The sequence below is a fragment of the Fusarium falciforme genome, chromosome 3 (genome assembly GCF_026873545.1).
Source record: "Fusarium falciforme chromosome 3, complete sequence".
Taxonomy (NCBI): Eukaryota; Fungi; Ascomycota; class Sordariomycetes; order Hypocreales; family Nectriaceae; genus Fusarium; species Fusarium falciforme.
The window spans coordinates 883,251-906,476 of NC_070546.1; the positions used below are offsets into that span (position 1 = coordinate 883,251).

General features: G+C 53.5%; 8 protein-coding genes across 8 annotated transcripts; 5 read left to right on the forward strand and 3 right to left on the reverse strand.

Annotated features, from left to right (window-relative positions):
* Positions 1 to 157: 157 nt before the first annotated feature.
* On the forward strand, positions 158 to 1,897 carry NCS54_00360400 (Glycoside hydrolase family 13; the record flags this gene model as incomplete). Its single annotated transcript, XM_053149167.1, has 1 exon — positions 158 to 1,897. One exon carries the CDS (start codon positions 158 to 160, stop codon positions 1,895 to 1,897), a length of 1,740 nt encoding a protein of 579 aa, XP_053005142.1.
* Positions 1,898 to 2,286: 389 nt separating this feature from the next.
* NCS54_00360500 (GCR1-C domain-containing protein) lies at positions 2,287 to 3,843 on the reverse strand (the record flags this gene model as incomplete). Its single annotated transcript, XM_053149168.1, has 1 exon — positions 2,287 to 3,843. One exon carries the CDS (start codon positions 3,841 to 3,843, stop codon positions 2,287 to 2,289), a length of 1,557 nt encoding a protein of 518 aa, XP_053005143.1.
* Positions 3,844 to 4,468: 625 nt separating this feature from the next.
* Positions 4,469 to 5,347, reverse strand: NCS54_00360600 (Hypothetical protein; the record flags this gene model as incomplete). The annotated part of the gene is made up of 1 exon (XM_053149169.1): positions 4,469 to 5,347. One exon carries the CDS (start codon positions 5,345 to 5,347, stop codon positions 4,469 to 4,471), a length of 879 nt encoding a protein of 292 aa, XP_053005144.1.
* Positions 5,348 to 10,100: 4,753 nt separating this feature from the next.
* On the forward strand, positions 10,101 to 10,745 carry NCS54_00360700 (Hypothetical protein; the record flags this gene model as incomplete). Its single annotated transcript, XM_053149170.1, has 3 exons — positions 10,101 to 10,277; positions 10,332 to 10,460; positions 10,515 to 10,745. The coding sequence occupies 3 exons, from the start codon at positions 10,101 to 10,103 to the stop codon at positions 10,743 to 10,745; spliced, it is 537 nt and encodes a 178-aa protein (XP_053005145.1).
* A 530-nt stretch (positions 10,746 to 11,275) lies between these two features.
* NCS54_00360800 (FAD-binding FR-type domain-containing protein) lies at positions 11,276 to 13,340 on the forward strand (the record flags this gene model as incomplete). The annotated part of the gene is made up of 2 exons (XM_053149171.1): positions 11,276 to 11,574; positions 11,624 to 13,340. Exons 1-2 carry the CDS (start codon positions 11,378 to 11,380, stop codon positions 13,338 to 13,340), a joined length of 1,914 nt encoding a protein of 637 aa, XP_053005146.1. The 5' UTR covers positions 11,276 to 11,377.
* A 2,695-nt stretch (positions 13,341 to 16,035) lies between these two features.
* On the forward strand, positions 16,036 to 18,022 carry NCS54_00360900 (Acetyl-CoA hydrolase; the record flags this gene model as incomplete). The annotated part of the gene is made up of 4 exons (XM_053149172.1): positions 16,036 to 16,187; positions 16,378 to 16,618; positions 16,737 to 16,874; positions 16,973 to 18,022. 4 exons carry the CDS (start codon positions 16,036 to 16,038, stop codon positions 18,020 to 18,022), a joined length of 1,581 nt encoding a protein of 526 aa, XP_053005147.1.
* A 1,416-nt stretch (positions 18,023 to 19,438) lies between these two features.
* On the forward strand, positions 19,439 to 20,359 carry NCS54_00361000 (AB hydrolase-1 domain-containing protein; the record flags this gene model as incomplete). The annotated part of the gene is made up of 1 exon (XM_053149173.1): positions 19,439 to 20,359. The coding sequence occupies exon 1, from the start codon at positions 19,448 to 19,450 to the stop codon at positions 20,357 to 20,359; it is 912 nt and encodes a 303-aa protein (XP_053005148.1). The 5' UTR covers positions 19,439 to 19,447.
* Positions 20,360 to 21,057: 698 nt separating this feature from the next.
* NCS54_00361100 (CHK domain-containing protein) lies at positions 21,058 to 22,104 on the reverse strand (the record flags this gene model as incomplete). Its single annotated transcript, XM_053149174.1, has 1 exon — positions 21,058 to 22,104. One exon carries the CDS (start codon positions 22,102 to 22,104, stop codon positions 21,058 to 21,060), a length of 1,047 nt encoding a protein of 348 aa, XP_053005149.1.
* Positions 22,105 to 23,226: the final 1,122 nt, after the last annotated feature.

Sequence of the window (23,226 nt, forward strand, 5' to 3'; positions counted from 1 at the left end):
ACGAATTCAACCGACCGGTTCAACCGTCAAGGCCACGGCGGACCGACAATGGCAATCGGGTATAAGAGGCGCATGAACAAACTACTAGTTCCTCCCAATACGTAAACTCAGGCTCATCTGGAGAGCAGACCACACCACTATCGCACCATCAGCAGCTATGCCGACATCTACCTCTCCGGACAGGCAATGGTGGAAGGAGTTGGTGGTCTATCAGATCTACCCAGCAAGCTTCCTCGACTCAGACGCTGATGGACTGGGCGACCTGCCAGGGATCATCTCCAAGCTGGACTACATTCAATCAGTAGGAGCCACCGCCATCTGGCTGTCGCCCATCTTCAAGAGTCCCCAGCATGACATGGGCTATGATGTCTCAGACTATCGAGATATCCACCGCCCGTATGGAACAGTTGAAGACGTCGAGGCCCTAATCCAAGGCTGCCATGAGAGAGGTATCAAAGTTCTTCTTGACCTCGTGGTCAACCATACCAGCCACGAGCACGAATGGTTCCGAGAGTCACGCTCATCGAGAACATCCCCCAAGAGAGACTGGTACTTCTGGCGTGACCCCAAGTTTGACTCGGACGGCACCCGCCAACCGCCCAACAACTGGGCCTCCATCTTTGGCGGCAGTGCCTGGACATGGGACGAGCCAACAGGCCAATACTATCTCTCCCTCTTCTTGCCCGAGCAGCCCGACCTGAACTGGGCCAACGAGGAGATGCGCCGCGCAACCTACGCCGACATGCAGTTCTGGCTCGACAGGGGCGCTGACGGTTTCCGCATCGACTCGATGAACCTCATGTCCAAGCACCCAGACCTCCCTGACGCGCCCATCACGCGGCCCGACTCGAAGTTCCAACCGGGAGACAAGTATTTTGCCAGCGGCCCACGGATGCACGATTATATCCGGGAGATGCGCGAGGAAGTCCTGGACAAATACGCCTGCATGACGGTTGGCGAGCTGGGCTTCACCAAGGACGAGGACAGTGTGGCAAGCTACGTCGCCAAGGACAGGCATGAGCTGAACATGCTATTCACAGGCGACATCGTGGACATGGATTTTGGTGTCAACCACAAGTACGAGCGGGACGACTTCAGGCTCTCCAAGCTCAAGGCCATAACCAGCCGGTGGCAGGGCGCCATGCCCAAGGTCGACGGCTGGAACTCGGTGTACATGGACAACCACGACTCGGGCCGCTCCCTCTCGCGGTACGGATCGGATCTTCCCGAGTACAGGAAGGACGCGGCCAAGATGCTGGCCGTCTATCTGGGGACCTTGAGCGGCACGCTGTTCCTCCTGCAGGGTCAGGAGATCGGCATGGCGAATGCGCCCGAGTCGTGGACAATTGACGACTACATAGACGTCGAAGGCCTGAACTACTACAAGAGCGAACTTGACAAGAGAGGTCCCGGCGCTGACATGTCGGACGTCATGAGAGAAATGAGGTTGAAGGCGCGCGACAATGGAAGACTACCCATGCAGTGGAACGCAGACAAGAACGGTGGTTTCACCAAAGGGTCGAAGCCTTGGATGCGCGTCAACGACGACTTCAGTGACTGGAATGTCGCGCAGCAGGAGAATGATGAAGACAGCGTGTTGGCGTTTTGGAGACAGGTCCTGAAGCTCCGGCAGCAGGAGAAAGATGTCTTTGTGTACGGTCGGTTCGACATACTGCCCGAGTATGAGCGCAGTGAGCAGCTCTTTGCGTATACCATGACAAGTTACGATGGGAGAGTGGCGCTGGTCCTGCTGAATTTCTCGCAAGAGGAACAGAATGTTGAGCTAGAGGGATATACTGGGTGGAAGAGATTGCTTGGAAAGAATACCGAGACCTTTAAGGCTGGTGGTGTTGAGCTCAAGCCTCACGAGGGGGTGGTGTATGCTGGCTGGGAGTAAAGTATTGTGCAGCTTTGCTGCCCAGGGATAGACTTGGCAAATAGTACTTATGCCAAGTACCTATAGCAATCAAGGTATATAAAATATATAAGTTTCAGTTGTGTTACGGCTGTTATCTCCGTTGGATTGCTCAGAAGCCATTCCCCCAAACGCTTCTTCGAGCCCTCTGACAGAGTGTTTGCCACCGACTTCTATGTATACATGACGAGAAATCATGTCAGAGACAGCTGCAAAACAAGTCAAGTAAATGGCCAAAGGCCTCCCCTCTCTATATGTCCCTTACACGCAGGGTGCTCAAGTCTTTTCGGGGGTTCGGGGGCCACTTGGCCAGAACAATCATCATTTCCCTCAAGCTCCTCAAGCTCCTCAAGCGATGGCAAAACACCATGCTATGGAGTCCCATTCTTCCTCCTCTTTGGGATCACCTCAAGCGGATCCTCCCCCTTCCTCAAAGCCGCCATCAAAAGCTGCATTCTCCCGTCAACCCTCTCATCCAACCTCCAACAAGCCTCCTCAACCCCAATACCCCCCTCCTCGCACATCTCCTCGACTTTACGCACAATCTTTTGCCGCACACCAACATAGTTGCTTGCGTACTTGCGCTCCTGCAATGTGCCGAGCCTCCAGGTGGTGCCGTGATTGCGCTCAAGCTCCTCGATGGCTGGGTTTCCGTGGAGGCCTATTTTCCATTCTGCCCAAACGAGGGCTACAGTTTTGGGCATACGGTGGTATTTGAAGCGGCGGCCGGGAGGACCGGTGGCGTGGCGGTATCCGACGGATCGGGGGACGGAGTAGCGGGGCTTGTAGTCTTGTGCAGGTGGAGGAGACTCTACCGAGGAAGAAGGCGATGAGGAGCGAGATGCAACAAGGGTCAAATGTTCGTCCTCTGCATAATCGTCAAGTGCGGGCTCATCGTCAAAGTCCCCATTGTCTTCCTCCTGTTCTGGACTTGCCGCGAGGTAAAGGTTTGGCGTCGAAGACTGTGCTGTATCGTGATCGCTATCTGTTGCGTTGATGGCAGTCCAAGTTGGAACTTCTTCAAGTCTGGGGGCTCTTCGCGATGCTGTCCCAATGCTTCGCCTTGCTCGGCGCCTCACCCGCAAGGGCGGATTCCTCCTCCGGGGTGCTCGACGTCCAGTACTTCGAACGGGAGCCGTGTCCATATCGGGGGTAGGCGGCAACTGATCAAAGAAATCTTCTACAGCATCGACGCATTGCGACGTGATCCGCGTAGTAGTGCCCTCCAGCGTAAGCGGTTCTTCCTCTTGCAGTTCCCCGTCATAAGTAGGCCGAGCCTGCTCATTGAGCAGTGGATGCTCTACACTGGGGTGGACGATTCGTGGCTTGGGCCGGCTTTTTGAAGCGATCGTCTCGACTTCTGTGGCATGTTCGCATCCCAAGTGTTTCGCGATCTCCAGCTCGGTGGGAACCGCCTGTTTGCCAATGGCAAACTTGCCCTCCTTGACGTCCCTCATGAACCCTACGAAGCCGTCCATAATGACGACGTGCATCTCGATTCTCTTTTCCATTTCATCCATCTTTTTCTTCATCATTGCATTTTGTGCCAGTAGTTGATCTGTCTTTTGCCTCTCCGCTTCGAGCTCCGACGCATAGTGTTCCTGGATGTTGATGACGACGCGGGCGAGGCTTAAAGGAACCTGGCTTACAGCATTATCGATGTGTTTCTCCCGAATGGTTTCTCCTTCCTTATCTGCATATAAAAGATCAAAGTTCAGTTCGAGTGAGTGATGGTCTAGTATGGGATCGATCGGTTGGGGGCAGGCGGCCGGAGCCGGGAGCCGGTGTGGATCCTCCGAGACGGGGCGGTCCACAGCGGAGGGTTCCGGAGATGGATCCGGGGAGAGAAGCACGGGGGCGGCATTCGTATGATATGCGTCGTTGCTCGGGGCGAGAAGGTAGAGGGCAGGATCGATAGGGTCGGTCATCGGGGAATATCGTCTTGGGTAAAGGGCTCTTCGTCCTGTAAGGTGAATAACAACAGGCACTCTACACTCAATGCCTCAAGCACAAGGAGCAACAAGATTAGTAGTCAAGAAAAAGCAATTCTTTGTCAATTGAGGACCCCTCTCTCTTATCAAGACACCAACACCGCCTGTTGGCTTGGCTCAAGAACAAAGAACATCACAGACCTCATCAATCCGCCGAATGGCAGAGCCTCTCGGTGCCAGCGGTCAATCCCCCTGCTTTGATAATGCTAAATGTGGTTCAAAGATCAATTCGGTTTGCTATATTTGTTGAAGTAGTAGCAAGATAATAAAAAAGAGTTATAAGTAATAAAAAAGAACAACGTTCCTCACCATAATCATGCACCATCCATCATCTAGATTCATACTTTCTGTATACGCTCCATATGCTTCAATCATTATCCTGTATCATGCGGAACTGTGTGCCTGTGTATATATGCCAATGACAACAAAATAAGCCAACGGGTATAAAACGCCAACGATGCTACTCCGTCTGCAATGCGAGAAGGTCGAGTAAATCCAAGAGGTAAAAAGCCCAGCTGCAAGCGGCAGCAGCAGCGGGGAGTGAGAGATATGCGCCAGACACTCAAATGTAGGCGGCAGGTTGGGCCTCGACCTTGCGGCGGCGCCAGAAACGCCATCCCTTGCGTCGACGCACAGGCTTGTCGCCAGCCACCTTTTCATCGCGATCGTCCTCGAGCTCCAGCCTGTACCGCCGCACGCTGCCCGAGTCGTCGTCGAAGGACACGTGCCGGTTCTCGCGAGACACGAAGCAGTCTGGCACAAGATGTCTCATGATCCAGCCCTTGACGCCTCGGGTCGCAGCGTCGATGGCCGCGTACTCGAGACGGCGCGTGCGGTCGCTCGTCCAGTAATGCGTCGTCTGGGGAGGCGGCGAAGGGACGGGCGTCGGGGCCGTGTCGACCTCGGGGGCGGCGTCGGCGAGCTGGACGGGGTCCGGGGATGGGAAGTGGAAGAAGGCAGCGGGTTGTTGAGTTGCCGTGTTTGTGCGGACGAGGTGAAGAGATTGATTGCTTGTGCGGGCAGTCTGAACAGGATGCGTCGTGTTGGCTGCGCGACGAAGAGAAGGGCGGTTGCGGAAGCGTGACCTCACTCCTCCGACGCTGCTGTCCTTGGATGATCCATTAGACGAGCGACGGGCGACCGAGGGGCGAGAGTTGGAGCTGGATGTGTTGGAGGTGGATGCACGTCGAGGAGGCGTGTTGGACTCGTATCCCGAGTCCTGCCTCTGCATCTTTGTAGCCGTGCCCGGACGTCGTGCCTGCTGCTCTCTGTTCACAGCCTCGCGTTGCTGTCGTTGCAGCTCGAGCTGAAGGTGCTCGAGCTGCTGTAGACTCTTGCTGTCATATGTGACGGGAGGCCGCGGGGGCTCAACAAACAGTTCAGTGTCGTTGAAGCTGTGGTAGGTTGTTCCCGAAGCTCTCGAGCTACACCTCTCCTCCATGATGGGCACACATTCGACGACTACCTTTGAACTTGGGGTTAAAGAAAGGATAAAAAGAGGTGGGGTTAATTGTTTTGTTGGAGGTAGGTTGGTGGATAAGTATAACAAAGGACCGACTAAAGGTGAAAGGCGACGATGATGTTGGTGGCGGTCAAGTTTTGGACAAGTTGGAATTGGAGGATTCTCGCGGCCTATAACAGCTTTTGATGCGCGTTCTCTTGGAGCCCGAAAGTGACGGGACGCGGGCAAAGAGACGCAATCTCCGATCCCTAGCCCAGCCAAGTTCAGGAGACGGTCGCGGTGAAAAGCAAGCGAGCGAGAGGTTAGGTTTGGTTTGGCGGGAGACACTGGGTGCGTCGAGTCGACCAGGTTCAAGAAGTTGCGGTCTGCAGGCCTTCTTATTACGAACAAGGCTTCGACACGTCCAGTAGCGGCCTAGCACAAGCACAGCCAGGGCCCTTTTATTTTTCTTTGGGCAACGCAACCCGGCTGGCTAGAGCCTAGAGTAGGAGGGGGGCTGTGGATGCGGGAATAGTTGGAGGAGCTTGTAGGGGTCTGATGGGGGCGGGTCTGAGAGACAGGCCAGGGGGGGTCTTGTGTGTGGACTTTGCCGCTGGGATGATTGGGCGGTGAGGGATATGGATGAATGCGCTCTGGTGGATAGAACAAGCCAAGAAAAAAAATGACAAAAAAACAAGAGACAGAGCGAGACGCTGGGGGTCAAGGCACGGCTACTCGCCAATGTCTGATGGGGACGGCTGGTGTTGGCTGTGGTGTCATGCACCACGAGAATAGCGTTGTGAGGGGAGCGTCTGGTCTGCGTCTCGTCTGTGAATATCTCCACTCTCTGTGAATAAGGTCGTTGACTGAAGCCGGTGGTGGAGATGAAGAAGAGCCGGCAGTGAAGCCGGGTTGACTAGCGGATGGAGTAACAGGATGGAGTCTGCAGTCCTTGAAGCTGTTCAGATACGATACTCGGAGTATCTAGAGGTTGGACCGAGATGTAGATGGGCGGTGGCGCCTGTATATCTCGGATCTGATGCTTGTGGCACGATACGGACAATGACCATCAACTGTATCTCGCGTGTCGTCTCGAATACACTTCTTTTTAACCTCAAACCTGTTAGCCCGACGCTGTCTTGTTGATCTTCTTGCCGGGTCCCCTCTTTTGCAGGCTAAAATGTCACCTTACCCTTTTTCCCAACGCCTTTGCTAGCGAGAATATGCCATCCGATGTCGCTTTGTGGGGCCTCTCAGTGGCGAGCAGACGACGGAACGGCTTCTCTTGCGAGGATGCGAAAAATGAATGGCACAGTAGCCGGGGCGGAGACTGTCGATGATCGGCTAGGGCAACAGATGGGGACTTGCAGGTTGCATGCAGCAACCGTGACGGCGGCAGGATCAAGAAATTAGTCCGAGAAAGAAGCAGCTCGATAACACGCTCAGGTGGACTTTGGAAGAGGCCTCTAGGACTTAATATGGCACATCTCCTTGTGGTGCCTGAGCGCGTGGCAGGCCCGTCATATGACGTGCACGAGACAGTGAGGGGTTCTCCGTCCTACCGAACAAGGCACTCGTGAGATTGCTCTTCACATGCTCTCTACTCTGTCCCATAGCTGAGAGAGACTGGTTCCAGCAGTGAACTGGTCGGGGAGGGAACTGTTCAACCAACGCCTTGTGCCCATTGACTAGCGATGGATGGCCCTGGTCAGAGGCGGAGTTGGGGGGGGATCGGGGCGTGGTGGATGTGTGGGGTGACTGTATTTTCACTTCGACAGCAGCTAGCTAGACAATGCCGTATCAACTGCCTAAGCAGAGACATTCCTACAGCTTGGATTTGAAGGATGGTGTGCCACCAGCAAGGGTCAGGAACAAACTCGGCGAGAGACGGAACGTACATGAAGCGTAAGAGCAAGTATTCGTTGCATCGAGAACACACACAACATCAGCGATCTACCTGCAGGGTCTGGTATGCAGAATGCAGCAGTACCACTCACTCACTCGCTCAGCTCCATCGACCTGAAAGGTTCCCGCACAATCAGAGCAAGGAACAGACTCCCTCCCGGTGAATAACCGTCCAGTCGATAACGCCCAGGGGCCCTTCTCTTTGGGTTTGGCGAAACAGACTTGGCTTTTCTACGGCCCGCTCCTGCGCTTCTGTTGCGTGCGCCCTTTGTCATATCGGCCGGCCCGCCCGACGGATGGCGACAGCCAGTCCTACAAACGTGAAAGATACACACACACAAAGAGGAGTAGAAGCAGCCTAGAGGCACAGTGACGTTCCAGACGGACTGGGCATCTCCGCCCAAGGCTGGACCTTGTTACTCTCCATAACAAGGAGCTACTCGACCCCCTCGTCGACGTGGACTCGATTTCAGCCGTTTGCCTCCTGGTTGAATGCCCTGGTCCCCACGTGTCCAGCATCAAGTGGGACACGAGCGAGACGAGACGCGACGGGGGGCCGGCATAACAAATTATGCAGCATGGTCCCTCTTATTTAGTTAGCAGCCCGAATGATTAGCATCCGGCATATTCATCCCAAGCTGGGGGCTACTCCAGTGACTAACCAGCTCGTGGCGTGTGCTTCTCCCACACGCGACAACTCGTCAGCTTTCACTCTGCCCGTGATGAGGCGTTTCATTGCTAAACATGAAATGTCACTCACTGGGTAGTTCCATGCACATGAATGAATGAATCCTCTCTGCCGAAATTCACGCATCGTCGGACCCGCGTCACGTAGCAACAACGTCAGTAGCGTCTTCCTTGCAATGATCCAACGTCTGAAACATGAGCCATTCCCTCTTACCTAGCGCAAAGAGGCTTTTCTCGATGACTACCGGGCCTTCCCGCCGGACCGAGGCAGGCCGACAGACGCCATGGTCAAGATTGTGAAGCACTGAAGGCATCGCGATAGCCCCCAGTCAGTGATTGAAGATAAAGGGTCGTGTCACGGTAGATCTACATTCTTGGCAGCCAGGGTCAAACACGATGCAGTACAACTCAGCAGAATTGAGACGCGTCCCAGCCGCTCCAGTGCATAGGTCATTAATTACGAGGCCTTGGAAGTGACCCAGCACAGATATTTCTGGCTTGACATGTGAAGCTCCTAGCCGCCGAGGGTCCATCCCTCAATGATGCCTAATGATGGCTGCTCCTTTAAGACATTTCTGGCCTCTGTAAATAGATGATGGTGGCAGAGGTCGCGTGCGTGTGCCATTGACGAGGACGAGGCTGGGGGCCGTCGCCAGGCACGAACACACGCACACACTCAGCTCGTCGCCGACCGACATTTTGCACGACGGGAAGAGCACGTCCAAGAGCTACTGCGGGATCTACCCGTTCAGACATGGCGTCGCGACCAAGGGCGTCACGATGTCGGGCGACGGTCCGCCATCTACGCTCCCGCCGTGAACAAGACATTTAGTGAGTAACTATCTCGATCGTGTCGAGGCGATGTCGGACATGCTAAAAAATTGATCGTCGCACAGGAAATCAAGGAGAATGTCGCATCCTTTTTGCGAAAATTGCCCTTCACATGTTCGTTTACAATGCAACCCCCCCTTCTCTCATGCACCACGGCGATCAGTGGCTTGGGTCATGTGCACCAGCGCACAGCGAACCAGAGGCAGTTGTTTGGGCATGGACTCTAGGGTGAGGATGAACGAGGAGCTGTGATGAATGCACTTTTTGGAGGCTGGGCAGTGATATCACAACGCTCACAGATGCAGGAGTTCCAATGATCGATTATCATCAAAGAAACCGTTCGACGCCATCAAGTGAGCCAAGAAATCTAGCTCGTCACCAAGCAGCTTCCAAGCCCGCCAGGCCAAAATGACGGTCTGCAGCCCGACTCTGAACAAGTCAAACAGAGTTCTCACGCAGACGGGAACTAGGCTAACCTGCAGCGACCATTTTAGCTGACAAATGATTGATGTTCCCTCAAACCCCTCTAAAGGATCATCGTCAACTTGACCGCAAAAAAAGGGTCGGCAATCTCAGACACGGGTTGCCATGGGAAGAGAGACATTCCCCCTTCCTGGCATGAAGGATGGGAAATTCTCCGCAGATGCGCCGATTGCTGTCGAAACTATTGAACCCTAGTAGAATAGTTCTTTTGGTCGAGTTTGAGTTGTTCTTGAGAATCGTGAGCTGCTGATGGCATGGCGCTTTGTAACTGTCTCTTCATAGACCACATTGGAGAGTTACCCATCAATGCTAGGTCTTAAGACTCTATTCTCGCCAGTTGGGTGCATCCCGAGGCTCAAAACACACATCCCAACTTCCCATCAACTTGTAGGAAAGTCCTCCACAACACCGCACAAATCCTCGACAACATCGATCTACAGCTCAAGTGAGTCAACAAGATGCTTCGCAAGTTCACTTCCAAGGCAGACAGTCTATCTGTCTCGAAGACAACGTAAGCAAAATGCTCAACTCCAACAAACATAGACGGCCTGGCGGCGTGACTCCGGTGAATATTCCCATCCGGATACCAGAGACTCCGGCTCCCTTGCCTCCTAGATCGTCAGCAAGGTTGGCGATCGATCTATCTTGCGGAGGAGATGACTTCCGAGACGTGAAGGTTATGGGAGTTTGAGTTATGGAGAAGGGAAGTCGAAGGAGTAGATGATGGGTATAAAAGAGGTTGATGCTCTCGTCTTCAAGTCGAATCTCATTACCATCAGCATTCATCGCATCTTCACATCCAACAACACCAACAAACACACCACCAACACTTTAGCAAATCGCCAAAATGCAGTTCAAGCTCCTCACCGCCGTCACCACCTTTCTGGCCGCCTCTTCTGTGCAGGCCGCCATCGCGCCCTCCGACATTGTCAAGACCCTCGAAACGGTCACTGACCTGTCGAGCGACACCAACGACATTGCCAAGACCATCACCAACCCGGTCCAGATCTTTACCAAGGTCCCTGTACGTCCCCCAGGCGGAGGAAGGGACGTGAGAATCGCGCTGACACGCTCGTAGCAACTGATCGGTAACTTTAAGAACATCGTATCCACCGTTACCGGTGCCATCTCTATGCTCGGCGATCTCCCCAAAGACCCTGACTTTCCAGAGTCGGGCCAGAGTGAAATCTGCGAGGCCTTCACCGGCGTATGATTGACCTTGCCCCCCAAATACTGACGGTTGCTAACGGGGTTGTCGCAGTTCGTCAAGGTCCACCAGAATCTGCTTGAGACCATCATCGGAAAGAATGGCCTCCTCTCCAACACCCCCTTCACCGCGCCCATCGCCGCTGTCCTCCGTGTCCTCGAGAACGTCGTCGACAAGGTGGCCCTTACCATCATCGGCACCGTTCCCACCTGCGCCGACGGCGCCAAGAAGGACCTCGAGGATCTTGACGAGACTCTGGGCAAGACCATCGACACCTACTCTTAAATGGGCCCTTACATTGAGGTGCGAGCTGGCTTTGCTGAGTTTGCGTGGTGCGAAGGACAGCATCGAGGCAGAGCTACACAGCTCGGGGCATCATGACTTATGAAATCGGTGAGAACTGGAGGGAAGGGCTATGTTACGCTTTCTCGCTCTTGATTCAAGAGCTTTTAAATTGACTTGTTTCCTGAATCTTGCCTTTCAGAAGTGCACTAGACTTCTCATGATGGTGATGACCGTTCCATCAAGGTTCAAATTGACTATGCATTAGTGATATATCGACAGAAAACCCACCAGAGCTGACGTTGATATATCGCCAAGCGTCGTCCGCGTCGCCCCTCTCGTATTATGTGGCTGAGTCCATTTGAGCAAGATTCCCTCATCCCCAATTAGCCAATCGACAAGCCGGAGGTTCCGAAAATTAGCATCACGTAATCGGCAAAGCGTTGGACCTTGTTGGTTAGTTCAGCCTCCATTCCTCAGGTGAAGGAGGCTGGACATCTCACCTCTTCGAATTCCTTATATCCTTCTATTTCGTCTCATCTCGACGTTTCTTCCCGTCACTTGAAACGTCGGGCGCGACGCTGTGTCTCTCTTCATCCCTGTCGCGCTGCGGATCCATACCCTTGCAAGGCCCGATGAGCAGCCTCTTTGAGAGACACGGCGACCATGGGCATGGTCATGAGGAGGAGGAACATGGTCACGGACACGGACATCCCAGTGAAGATTCAGTGAGGCAGCATTTTCTAGCTTGTCTTTACTGGTATGTGCTGGCGACAGTGCTAGCCGTTGGCTTCGGCTCGAGGCTTTTCTCGGCGTTTATCGCCCGGCAGAGGTGAGCACTGGCATGAGAAGAACATGAGACGGAAGCTAAAAGTCTACAGAATCAAGAAACGAGATTTGGGAGCGAGTTCGGATGCGTCAGTCTCTGTGGTGGAAAAGTGGCTAGAGACTCCAAAGTATCTCGTCGCACAGTCAAATCGACGCACACTCTGGCTAGCCACTCTCCCTCTACGGAAAGCCACCATCATTGTCGCATATGCTGCGTTTGTCGCATTCTTGATAACATACAAGTCTATCAAGCATGACGGCAACTTCCTCGAGCGAGTCGGCTTCCGCGCAGCCTGGATCACGGTAACGCAAACCTCATTGCCCTTTCTACTAGCCGTCCGTGTCAACCCCATCGGTCTCCTACTGGGCACGTCTTACGAGAGGATCAATTGGTTTCACCGATGGGCATCTCGCATCTTCTTCGCCAGCGCGACTATCCATGGCGGCTTCTTCACTTACGAGTGGCTCGCCGCCAACTTCTTCTGGAAAGAGTTGCAGACGGTCAAGATGGTGATACCCGGCATCGGGGCCTGGTTTGTGTTGCTCTGGACCGTCATCTCGACAATTCCCATCTTCAGACGCATCAAGTACGAGTTGTTTGTGCTACAGCATATCCTCTCCGTTGTTCTGTTGTTGGTGCTCCTGGTCCTCCATGTCCCAGAACACCATCTCTTCAGCATCTGGTGCGCCGTGGGGGTCTTTGTGTACGACGTCGTGACACGCTCGGCGAATCCGATCTGGCGCAACATCCGGCTACGACTCTCGGCAGGTCCCTCTATTCGATGCGCGCATGATGCCAAGGTCGAGGCCGTTGACGATGAGTTGACTGTCGTCACAGTTCGGAACGTCGGCTTCAGGTGGACCCCGGGACAACACGTCCTTCTCTGGACGCCGACGTTTCGGTGGGAATCACCACATCCCTTCACCATCTCCAACATTCCGAATGTCGAGTCGTCGACGCAGGATGTTCAGCTGACGTTAAAGGCGAAGAATGGGCTGACAAGGAGGCTCAACAGTTGGGCTCGAAAGACGGAGTTTAGTGGCGGCGATGGAAGTCTAAGAGTCTTTCTAACAGGACCTTTTGGAGTCGTTCCCAATTGGAGACAATACGACAACTTGGTCCTCATTGCGGCTTCCACGGGAGGATCCTTCACCACGCCTATCCTCGAGGACCTACTCTCATCACAGACGCCCGGCTGTGTTCGAAAGATCAATGCCCTGTTCATCGTCCGACGCAAAGCCCACGCCGATCCATACCTCAAACAGATCTCTCGAGTGCTATCCAGGGCCAAGGAGATGGGTATATCTGTGAGGGTCGAGGTCGCCATCACCAAGGGCTCCAAGAGCGCTACTGAGACGGCACTGCATGACGACGTCGACGAAAGCCGCGAGAGGTTGATTGAGCCAGAGTCTCAACAAGCAGGTAGAAGGGCGAGTATCGAGCTGGAACGCTTTTCGATCGACTCTTCGCGCTCATCAGGCAGCGAACGAGATGACCAGCTACTGAAGGAAGAGGTGGAACTGGGCTTTGATGGAGGGTATGCCTACGACGCATCATCAATAGAGCATAGTCAAGGACGACCTGACATCGCAACGTTTATCCGGACTGCTGTTGGTAATGTTCCCGGAAACGTTGCCGTGGCGGTATGTGGTGGTGACGCAATCGAGAAGGTGACACAAAGGACTGTCGCGTCGCTTCGAGCGGAGCGTAGTTCGGACGGCCTTGGGACTCATGACATTTTCCTGCACGTTGAGCGTTCGGATATCTAATGTTTAGTTTATTGATAATGTCGAATATGATGAAAGCTTACTTGTCAATGTTGTCGATGCCTGATCCATGTTGAGGTCCGTATAGGCATGGTGTTGGGGATGATGGAAGAGACGGGAATGGTTAGGTGAGTCCAGGACAGGATGACAACATGAACAGATGAACAGCACATATCAAGCCTATAACATCTGACTGAACAAAGAATGTGGACCGAGGTGTAAGAAGCATCATCGGCCGAACGCAATTCTCACGTTAGGTGGTGGCTAGGTCTAGGGTGGTTGGCCAAAACTCGCAGACTACATACATCAAGGCCATCGAGTTCCGGGTCCATATCGACGCCTGATCCTTGATTGTAAATGAAGTCCGGGGAAGTGCAAGGGCATGCGATCTGACTGCCGGCGCTAGGGGTCATGTTGAATGTGCATCTTACCACGCGTGGAAAAGGATGTGGGTTTTGCTAGTTCCATGCCGTTTGGCCTCGGACATCTCCCGAACGGGTCAAAAGTTATCAATCGGGAACACATCTTTTGTTCTATGCTCGGTTCCGGTGTGAATAGTGACATCTCGGCGAGTGAAGAAATCGACCGAGGCGCTTGAACTGGATGGCAAGCATACTGTTCACCTAGCGAACCTACACGCATATCTCAAGACAACAAGTTAAATGCATTGTTTCATTGTATTAAACAGTCACAAAGAGCCGTGCATTAATATTTGTACTTACTGGCAATTAGATCGAGCTGTATTGAACACTGCCTTGAAAGTATATAGTGTGGTGATGGGTCTGTAGAGTTGGCATTTACACTCGACAAGGGGATCACACTACGAGACGGCAAACTCAACAGCAAGGCATCAACTAAACCACTCACTCAGCGATTAGTACGACCTCCGAGACTGGCAACGGTTCATCCGCAGGCGGAGCCGACAAGGGCATGGACGCTGGCCTCCCGGCTTGGACTTTCACTCCTCCCATGAGACACTTTCGCGCCAACAGACCATGGAAAGGAAACGTAGCGCGGGTCCTGGAGACGAATTTGAAGGTGAGTGGTCATCGATCTACGAAATGATGGCCGACCCAAAGACCGCCGAACCTTTTCGAGATCAAGGCGGAGAAGAGTGGACGCATGAAGAGACGGAGCGGGTTGCGCGTCTCATCTGCTGGGGTCTAACGAACGAGATGGTTGGAACGATTCTCGGGAGAGCGGCGCAAGCCATCGGTGCCCATATTCGTAAAAACGAGGACATTGTAGATGTCACCAAGGGGCACGAGGATCATGTCCTCAACTGCCAAGCTCCTGTTCCCAGTGAGAAGAGGAGGCTCGACGTAATCTGGGGGTAAGATGTTATCACGGTGAGTATCGTGATGTTGTATAGGCAAGTTGAGTAAGTAGAGCATATCGCTGCATCTGCAGAAACAGTGGCGTAGTAAATTGACAATTCCCCAGATACACACCACCAACAGTCCCTTCGGTGATTATTCTCCATGAGCGCTTTGCAAACCATCCACTAACAGTCAAGCCCAAGAACCTGACCATCTCCAGAGCGCATTACCCCAGATCTAGCAAATCTCAAGCCAGTCAAACCCTGGAGTCCGGGATCATTCCAGCACGGTGATTCGAGGACCATTGCCGACCTGATCCCGGGGTAGACGACCGACACCAGGCTCCGACCGTTCTCGAATTTAATGAGGCGTCCGGAGCCGAGACGTGAATCACTGAATTGTCAGGTTCTGCTTGGTCGGTTGATAACCGAGTGATGCCGATGATGGTCTGTGCCCGTCTCGGCCGGGCGGAAGGTGAGGGGCGCCCAGAGTTGGAGAAGCGGGATCCACTTCCGGCTCGGGCTCGGTTGACGGAGCCCCGAACGGAAGGGCCGGGTGTGGCTGAGGAGGGAAGTGAGTTGATCAGGTCAATTTCAGGGAGAAAAGGAGAGAGAAAGAGCAAGAATTAAGTTCGTAATAGGTATCAACGTGTTGGGCCAGATTGCCTTCTGCAATCTTAACTCATGTGTGATTGAATCGCCCAGATCCTTGCCCCGTGAAGCAGGAATCAGGCCATTGCCAACACCCATCCCTACGGCGTTAGATCCCATCGCCGATGCACCTTTTTCTCGGCACCGTCGGTAGATCTGCCCTTTTACAGCGGTGGAGGATACCGTAGAGTAACAGTAACTGCGACCTGCTCGTCTGGAGGGATGCATCACGTACAGGCCCAGGCGGAGTTGTAAACCCGAAGCAGCCGCCGCGCTGTCAAGCTGCATGTGGCGCAGCGATGCGGGGTCTTGTTCAGCAGAAAACTTCCCTTACCCCCGCCGCTTGTGGCTGAAATGTACCTCGTGGGCTGAGGCCAGGGTGGAGGGTACCTGACAGATCCACTAAATTTGGAGTAAAGACCCCCCAAAATCTGCCACCGCGTGGTTTGAACCGTCCACTAAAGCCCGCCACCGAGCAGCAGCAAAGAGAAAAAATACAAGCACCCACCGAGGGGTGGGAAGGAGCTCCACAGTCTCGTCACCCCGACGAACTAGTCCGGCCTTGGAGTTTGTGTTGCCGCATTCTGGTCTTCTTCTTCTACCTCCTCCTCCTCCACTTCCTCTCTCCTTCTTCCCTTCATCCTCGACTCTCTCCGTGTGCTTCTTGGACAATCTCCGCTCCTCTTTCTTTCTCCTCCGTCCCGGCGTTTCCTCTCATAGCTCTCCATCATGGCGTCCCCTGTCGCATCCGCCGCCCTCAAGGCGCGCGTTCGCAATCCCGCCCTCCTCAAGAAGCTCGCTCGACCTGAGGATCTGATGCACCATTTCCCCAATGGCGCTTATATCGGCTGGTCTGGTTTCACCGCCGTCGGTTATCCCAAGTAAGTCTTGTTTGCTGCTGGAACCGCAGAGTTCTGCGTGTCCTTTTTCTGAAGCTGTTGTCTCGCCTCGTCTTATCCCGGCTGGAATACGGCTCCCCACCGGCTATTGTCTGCCACGGCCTCACATTACCCGAGCATTGACCAGAAATTATGGGATCATGAGCTGACCGGGTCGTCCCCATGACAATAGGAAGGTCCCTGTCGCCATGGCCGACTATGTCGAGCAGAACAACCTCCAGAGCAAGCTCAAGTACTCTCTCTTCGTTGGCGCCTCGGCCGGTTCCGAGACTGAGAACCGATGGGCCGCTCTCGACATGATCAACCGCCGAAGCCCTCACCAGGTCGGCAAGGACATTGCCAAGGGCATCAACTCTGGCCGCATCAACTTCTTCGACAAGCATCTGTCCATGTTCCCCAGTGACCTTGTCTACGTATGACCTGAGCCCGCTCCTTCGGCCCCACCGGCCAGCCCCTCGGCCTCGCCTTAATCTCACACCGAGGTTGCGAAGCTGTTTGGGAAGCAATTGAGCTGACTTGTTTGCGAAATAGGGCTACTACACCAAGGACCGCGCCAACTCCAACCTCGACGTGACCGTCGTCGAGGCTACTGACATTCTCGAGGATGGCAGCTTTGTGCCCGGTGCCTCGGTCGGTGCCACCCCTGAGCTCATCCAGATGGCCGACAAGGTATGTTATCTCTAGCCAGTCCCCGCTATCGCCTGTCAGGCCACGGGGACAGGAAAATGGAGACAGGAGCTCACAATTGCGCGCCTGCGCCCGTATAGATCATCATCGAGGTCAACACCGCCATCCCCTCTTTCAAGGGTCTCCACGACATCACCTTCACCGACCTTCCCCCCCACCGCAAGCCCTACAACATCACCGCCGTCGAGGACCGCATCGGATCCCCCTCGGTCAAGGTTGACCCCTCCAAGGTTGTCGCCATCGTCGAGTCCGACTACTGGGATGCCACCGGCCCCAACGCCCCCGAGGATGAGACCTCTCGCCAGATCGCCAGCCACCTGATTGAGTTCTTCGAGCACGAGGTCGCCCAGGGCCGCATGCCCGAGAACCTCCTTCCCCTCCAGTCCGGTATTGGCAACGTCGCCAACGCCATCGTCGGTGGCCTGAACGAGTCCAAGTTCAAGAACCTCAAGGTCTGGACCGAGGTTATCCAGGACACCTTCCTCGACCTGTTCGACTCTGGCAAGCTCGACTACGCTACCGCCACCTCGATCCGATTCTCCCCCGACGGCTTCAAGCGCTTCTACGACAACTGGGACGCCTACGCCGACAAGATCCTCCTCCGAAGCCAGGCCGTCTCCAACGCCCCCGAGATCATCCGCCGCCTCGGTGTCATTGGCATGAACACCCCCGTTGAGGTGGACATCTACGCCCACGCCAACTCTACCTGCGTTAGCGGCTCTCGCATGCTCAACGGTCTGGGTGGTTCCGCCGACTTCCTCCGCAACTCCAAGTACTCCATCATGCACACTCCCTCCAGCCGACCTTCCAAGACCGACCCCAACGGTGTCTCGTGCATCGTCCCCATGTGCACTCACATCGACCAGACCGAGCACGACCTGGACGTGATCGTCACCGAGCAGGGTCTCGCCGATGTTCGCGGCCTCAGCCCCCGCGAGCGTGCCAAGGTCATCATCAACAAGTGCGCGCACCCCAAGTACCAGCCCATCCTGAACCACTACTACGACAAGGCCGAGTTCGAGTGCCTCAAGAAGGGCATGGGCCACGAGCCTCACCTGCTCTTCAACGCCTTTGACCTCCACAAGGCCCTTGCCGAGGAGGGCAGCATGCTCAAGGTCAAGCCTTGGTAAATGCGCTGCCGACGTGTATAATTAGCGAGAGAAAAAGAGAAGCGGGCGGAGGAAGGTAGTCAGTGTGGGACCCGAAAAGGAAAGCTTTACGGAGATTTGGGTACTACATATTGGGCCATATAGAGTTTTGATGATATTCCCGGCACAATTGAGCATTGATTTTGACCATTTGCCTTGTCCCTTGGTGTTGAAAGTGTGTACCGATCATCGGCCCCATCGGTTCCGAGTACGGTCCCCGTTGGGCCCGACTCGGAGTTTTACCCTCTGTAAGGTTTCATTAGCGCCATGTCTTCACTTGTTGAGGCGACGTCATTCGGAAATTCGGGCTTTTGACAAGCGTCATGTCACAGCATCGCATCGCGGGGTTCACAACGCCGGGTTTCCGCTCACCTGACGTAGCTTCTCGGAGCTTGATTTGAAGTCCGCGAATTATGTTCAAATATTTCCAACTACAAGAGGCGTTTCTCTAGTTTATAGATGCATCTATAGCTTCAATAATCAATGGCTTTGTTGCATTGATTGATTGGGGGGTTGGGCTCGGATCTACTTTATGCTGGTCTGAGGCCGAGACATGAGATTGGAGGCCACAAGACATTGTGAGATCCGGAACATGTCCGTAATGTGAAGGTATCTACTACTTGTTAGCGCCCCCGGAAGTATGCTTGTCACTTTGCTCTGTGGCTGAATGAGACTGAATGATCAAGTCTAGATCGTCTTGGAGGGTGGGTAAGATGGTGGACTACCTGATGAATTCAAAAGGAAAGCAGGTAGCACAAGGATCGGCTACTGTTGTGTTATGGAAACAGTGAAAGACGGCATGTGGTCTCCAGTGAAGGGAAACACAATCTTCTTGACCTGTGTATATAACTCTTTTCTCTTCATTGACGACGACTCCAAAAGAGGCCATCAGTTACCACAGCACAAGATACAGTTATCAATGCATGACCACAACCAAACCCAATACCATAAAACACCGTAGATACATAAATTTTGCAAGGTAGAGAAATGAACTGCTCGTTTGATCCATATAGTTAGGTATCATATCAAACTCGTTAGTTGATTTAAGGAGATGGGTGAGAGAATGGTTTACACTTCCTTCCGGAGTCACCATGCTCTACCATTATCTACACTTGCGATATCCCCGCTCGATGGACTTGGTCGCGATACGATCAAGACTTCTACACTCACGAATCCAAGATGTCTCATCTGCAGCGTCGCCAGATAACACCTATTCTGATCGAACCAACGGCGCACGTGACAGCCCGCCAGGGTCGCGAATGAGGCTAAAACCAATCCTTCAGCTCGAGTGTGCCTTGCAAGGGTGCACCTAAGATTACGTGTCGATTAATTGCACACATAAGAGGGAGCTGGAGCGTCGTGGCCTCATTTCCAAACCATTTCCGACATCTTCACAGCATCACCAGAATGGACAAGTTCGAAGACAAGACCATCACGTTGCCCGACGGTAGGCTGATGGCCTATGCCATCTACGGCGTCGACGACGTCGCAGCACCTACAATCTTTTACTTTCACGGCTTTCCGGGCTCTCACCATGAGGGATACCAATCCAACGCCGCCGCTCTTAAGCATGGCATCCGCGTCATCGCCCCGTCGCGGCCTGGAAGCAGCATGTCTACATTTCAGCCCAACCGCAGCCTCGCCGACTATCCCAGCGACATTCTAGCGCTGGCCGATTATCTGTCTGTTGGCCGGTTTGCCATCATCGGCGTGTCTGGAGGCGGTCCGTACGCCATCGCGTGTTTCAGAGGGATCCCACGTGATCGTCTTGTGGGCGTTGGTCTTGTTGCTGGACTGATGCCTTCGTCATTGGGCACGGCGGGCATGCTGATGAAGACCCGCATCATGCTGGGTATTGCACCCTGGGCTACTGGACTTCTGGGATGGTTGGTGGATGGACAGATGGGAGCAGCAGCTCGAGATGAGGACCCGGAGAAGATGCAGAATCTGCTGGACCAAGAGTTTTCAGGGCGTCCTGAAAAGGATCGAGACATGTGGGAGAATTACCCAGAGATGAAGGAGGTCATTGTTCGCTCGATGCGAGAAGCCACAAAGGCAGGCGGATACTCGACAGCATGGGAAGCTCGCCTCTACGGGAGTGACTGGGGATTCAAGCTGGAGGACATCAAGGTTGAGAAGGGGCGGATGATATTTTGGCATGGGGATGAGGATGTGAATGTACCGATCAGCATGGCCGAGAAGGCGGTGGCGCTGATGCCGGGTTCTGAGTTGAGGGTCCAGAAGGGGGAGACGCACATGACTGTTGTAGTTAAGATGGATGAGTATTTGGGAGAGTTGAAGGGCATGTTGGCTGGATGAAGGATGTAACCTCAAACATTGAGTTGTGAGATGAGGGTGGAAATGACCATGGCAGCTGTGACAGCGTATGATTTACTTATTCTTCTGGATTGAATTGGAAGCCAAAGAAACTCAGGTTGTGAAATTCAGGACTGGCATCATTTTTTCACAACACAGGCCTCCATGTCTGATTCCTGGAATTTATTATCAGAGGATTGAATATCAGATCCAGGTGCCTCTTAGTAGGTAAGTTCTCGAGTCTTATGAGATCTATATACTCTCTTCGGGTACTCAAATATCATAAAACTCAGTTATGTAAAATAAACTTAACTAAATAGTTGGAATATCTGATAGCCATGAGCTTGGAATCTAATTTTGGTAGTGCAGATCAGTCGGGGGATTCCTGATCTCCCTTAGTTTTTAACATCCCCCGGCCCCTGGGGTTAAGGAAGGGGTGCCGATTGGCCTCGATTAGTTGAACCAATTTTTAAACTTTAATAGCTAAATGAAGCAATCTAGGGAGCTAAGAATCCCCAGACTCATCTTAGATAAAGTGCTTAGCATATATGAACATAACAGATCAGAGCATCATTCCACCGTCGTTACGCTCATTCTGATAACGATTTAACACTGGGACGAGGGACGGAGAGGAGGCTTATGGCACCTCATGGGATATCTTAGGGCTATGGCATGAGCCCTTTAAGCCTAGCTTAATCTATCTACTCTTTCTCTAGCAATTCAACCGGTTTGTGCTCCTCCATAGCCGGTACCAACCGGGACACAATAGCCCATACTCGCTCCTTCTTCTGCATAGTATAAGGACAGAGGACCCAAGAATATCCTGCCATCAACGACTTGCGATACTCCTCCATAACTTCAGGATCCTCCCTCGAGAGCTTTGGTCCGCCGAACTCATGCAACTTGGCCAGGTAGTGGTCGAGCACATCCATCTCATGCTCCTTGCGATCTTCAATCGTGAGTGCCGTCATGACAGAGTAGGCAACGTCTGTGAAGCACGATCCGGAGTGAATGATCTGCCAGTCGAGAACCATGGGCGCATCCTTTTCTTCAGACCACGCCATGTTGCCCAGATGTGCGTCTCCGTGCAGGATGCACTGGAACTTTGGATTCCGGGTGGCAAACCACTTCTCTATGGCGGCTGTCATCTTTTTCTGGTCCTTCATGTACTCGGGCACAGGCGGCCGATCTTCAGCCAGCACAATGGCATCCCACATTGCGCAGAGTCCCAACACCGAGGTCTCGTAGTGACTATCCAACCAGGGGACGCTGGCGGCGTCGAATCCCCAGGTGCCGGCGTGCAAGGCGGCAAAGTCCTCTATGACCTTCTTGACGCGGTGAACGGGCCATGTGTCGACGGGGTCGGCAAACGAATAGCCTGCAGCACCAATGTCCTCCATAATCAGGACGGCGTTCTCTGCATTCTTCTCAGCCCACAACTTCTTTGGTACATTGAGATGAGGTACTCGAGGTGCCAGGTTGTTGTAAAAGTCAACCTCGCGAGTGTAGAGGGACAATATGAAGGGGAACTGCGACAGCATAGTAGGGTTGAAACCACCCTTGACGCAGACGTTCATCGGCTTCTTCTCGTCATCATCCTCAGGCGTGGCGGTCACGAGCACCAAGGTGGCCGTGCCGGCGACGGTCTTGTTCACTTCAATCTTGGCATTCTTGAGACCAATCTTGGGGGAGAGCCATTCGGCAGTAATGTCCTCGGGAAGACGGGGGAGAGCTTCGGTAGTTGCCATTGTTGGTTTCTGTCGTCTTGGAACTGGGTGATCGTCATGTAAAGGCGTGGAAGAAGCAAGTAATGAGGAGAATGTGTGGGCTAGTGAGGAAAGGGGCTCTTGTTATAGGATAAGACGGGGGATTCCCAACCCCCGGTTTCCCGACCCCCTGGGCAGTGGATTTATTTATTTGGCTGTTGGTTCTTACATGTCAACTTCGATAGTTGGTTCATATGATCGAGGCCAATAAGTGTACCTTGCTGTTCTCCAGAGGCCGGGGGTGGAGGTCAGAACCGCTAAATGGAACCGAAGATAAAAAGAGCCAGGGTTTCTGATCCATCGGCTCGTCTGTCTCCCTTTTGGGTATAACCTGCCCCGACCCTAGTTGGGTTACTTGGTCAAGGCTCGAAGAAGCCGGGGGGAACCAACAGACATAACACTGCCGCGACACAGCTAAAGCTTCTTCTAGCTGGGTTATGAGTGAAAATCAGCTGAGAACGTTATCCTAGCCTCTTGATGCGGCTGGTTAATCTCGGCTATTCTGATCCCCCTGACGAGAGATGTAACGCCTGCCTTCAAAACGGGTGATCCCCGTGCTATGGAAGACGGGACAAGCCGGCAGTTTAGCCTAGCCAGCGTCTCGTACGAAAACCCCGATCTTTATCCGTAAACGACTGGAATCAGTCTGTTTTACCGAGTTCAATTCGAGTCACGATTATAATCCATTGTATTTTGCAACCTCAAAGACCAGGTCCGCAACTTGTGGTAGTTCGTGGTGAGAGCGATGCCCCCTGGCGGAATCCACCATGTGTAGGTATGTGCTTGGGATAGCTTCTTCTCATGTTGACTGCTGCTGAATTGAGCCAAGCATGCCTTATAACTAACAAGGCATTTCTCCCGAAAACTCAATACGAAGCTCAGTGTGATCCCCCGTCCTGATCAGCGCCTTACCCATGAGGCTTTTCCCCAGGTCACTCCATGCCCCTGTTTCACGTTTTCTTCATCAGCTCATTGTCAGCCACCGTTCTTTTTCCTTTCTTTTGTCTTGTCTAGTTTGCATTGGCCCTGGACAAGAGCAGCTAGCTGAACTGGGTCGTCAACGTCGCAGTCCTAGGGAGCAGGGGGGATCCTAGATCACCCCAT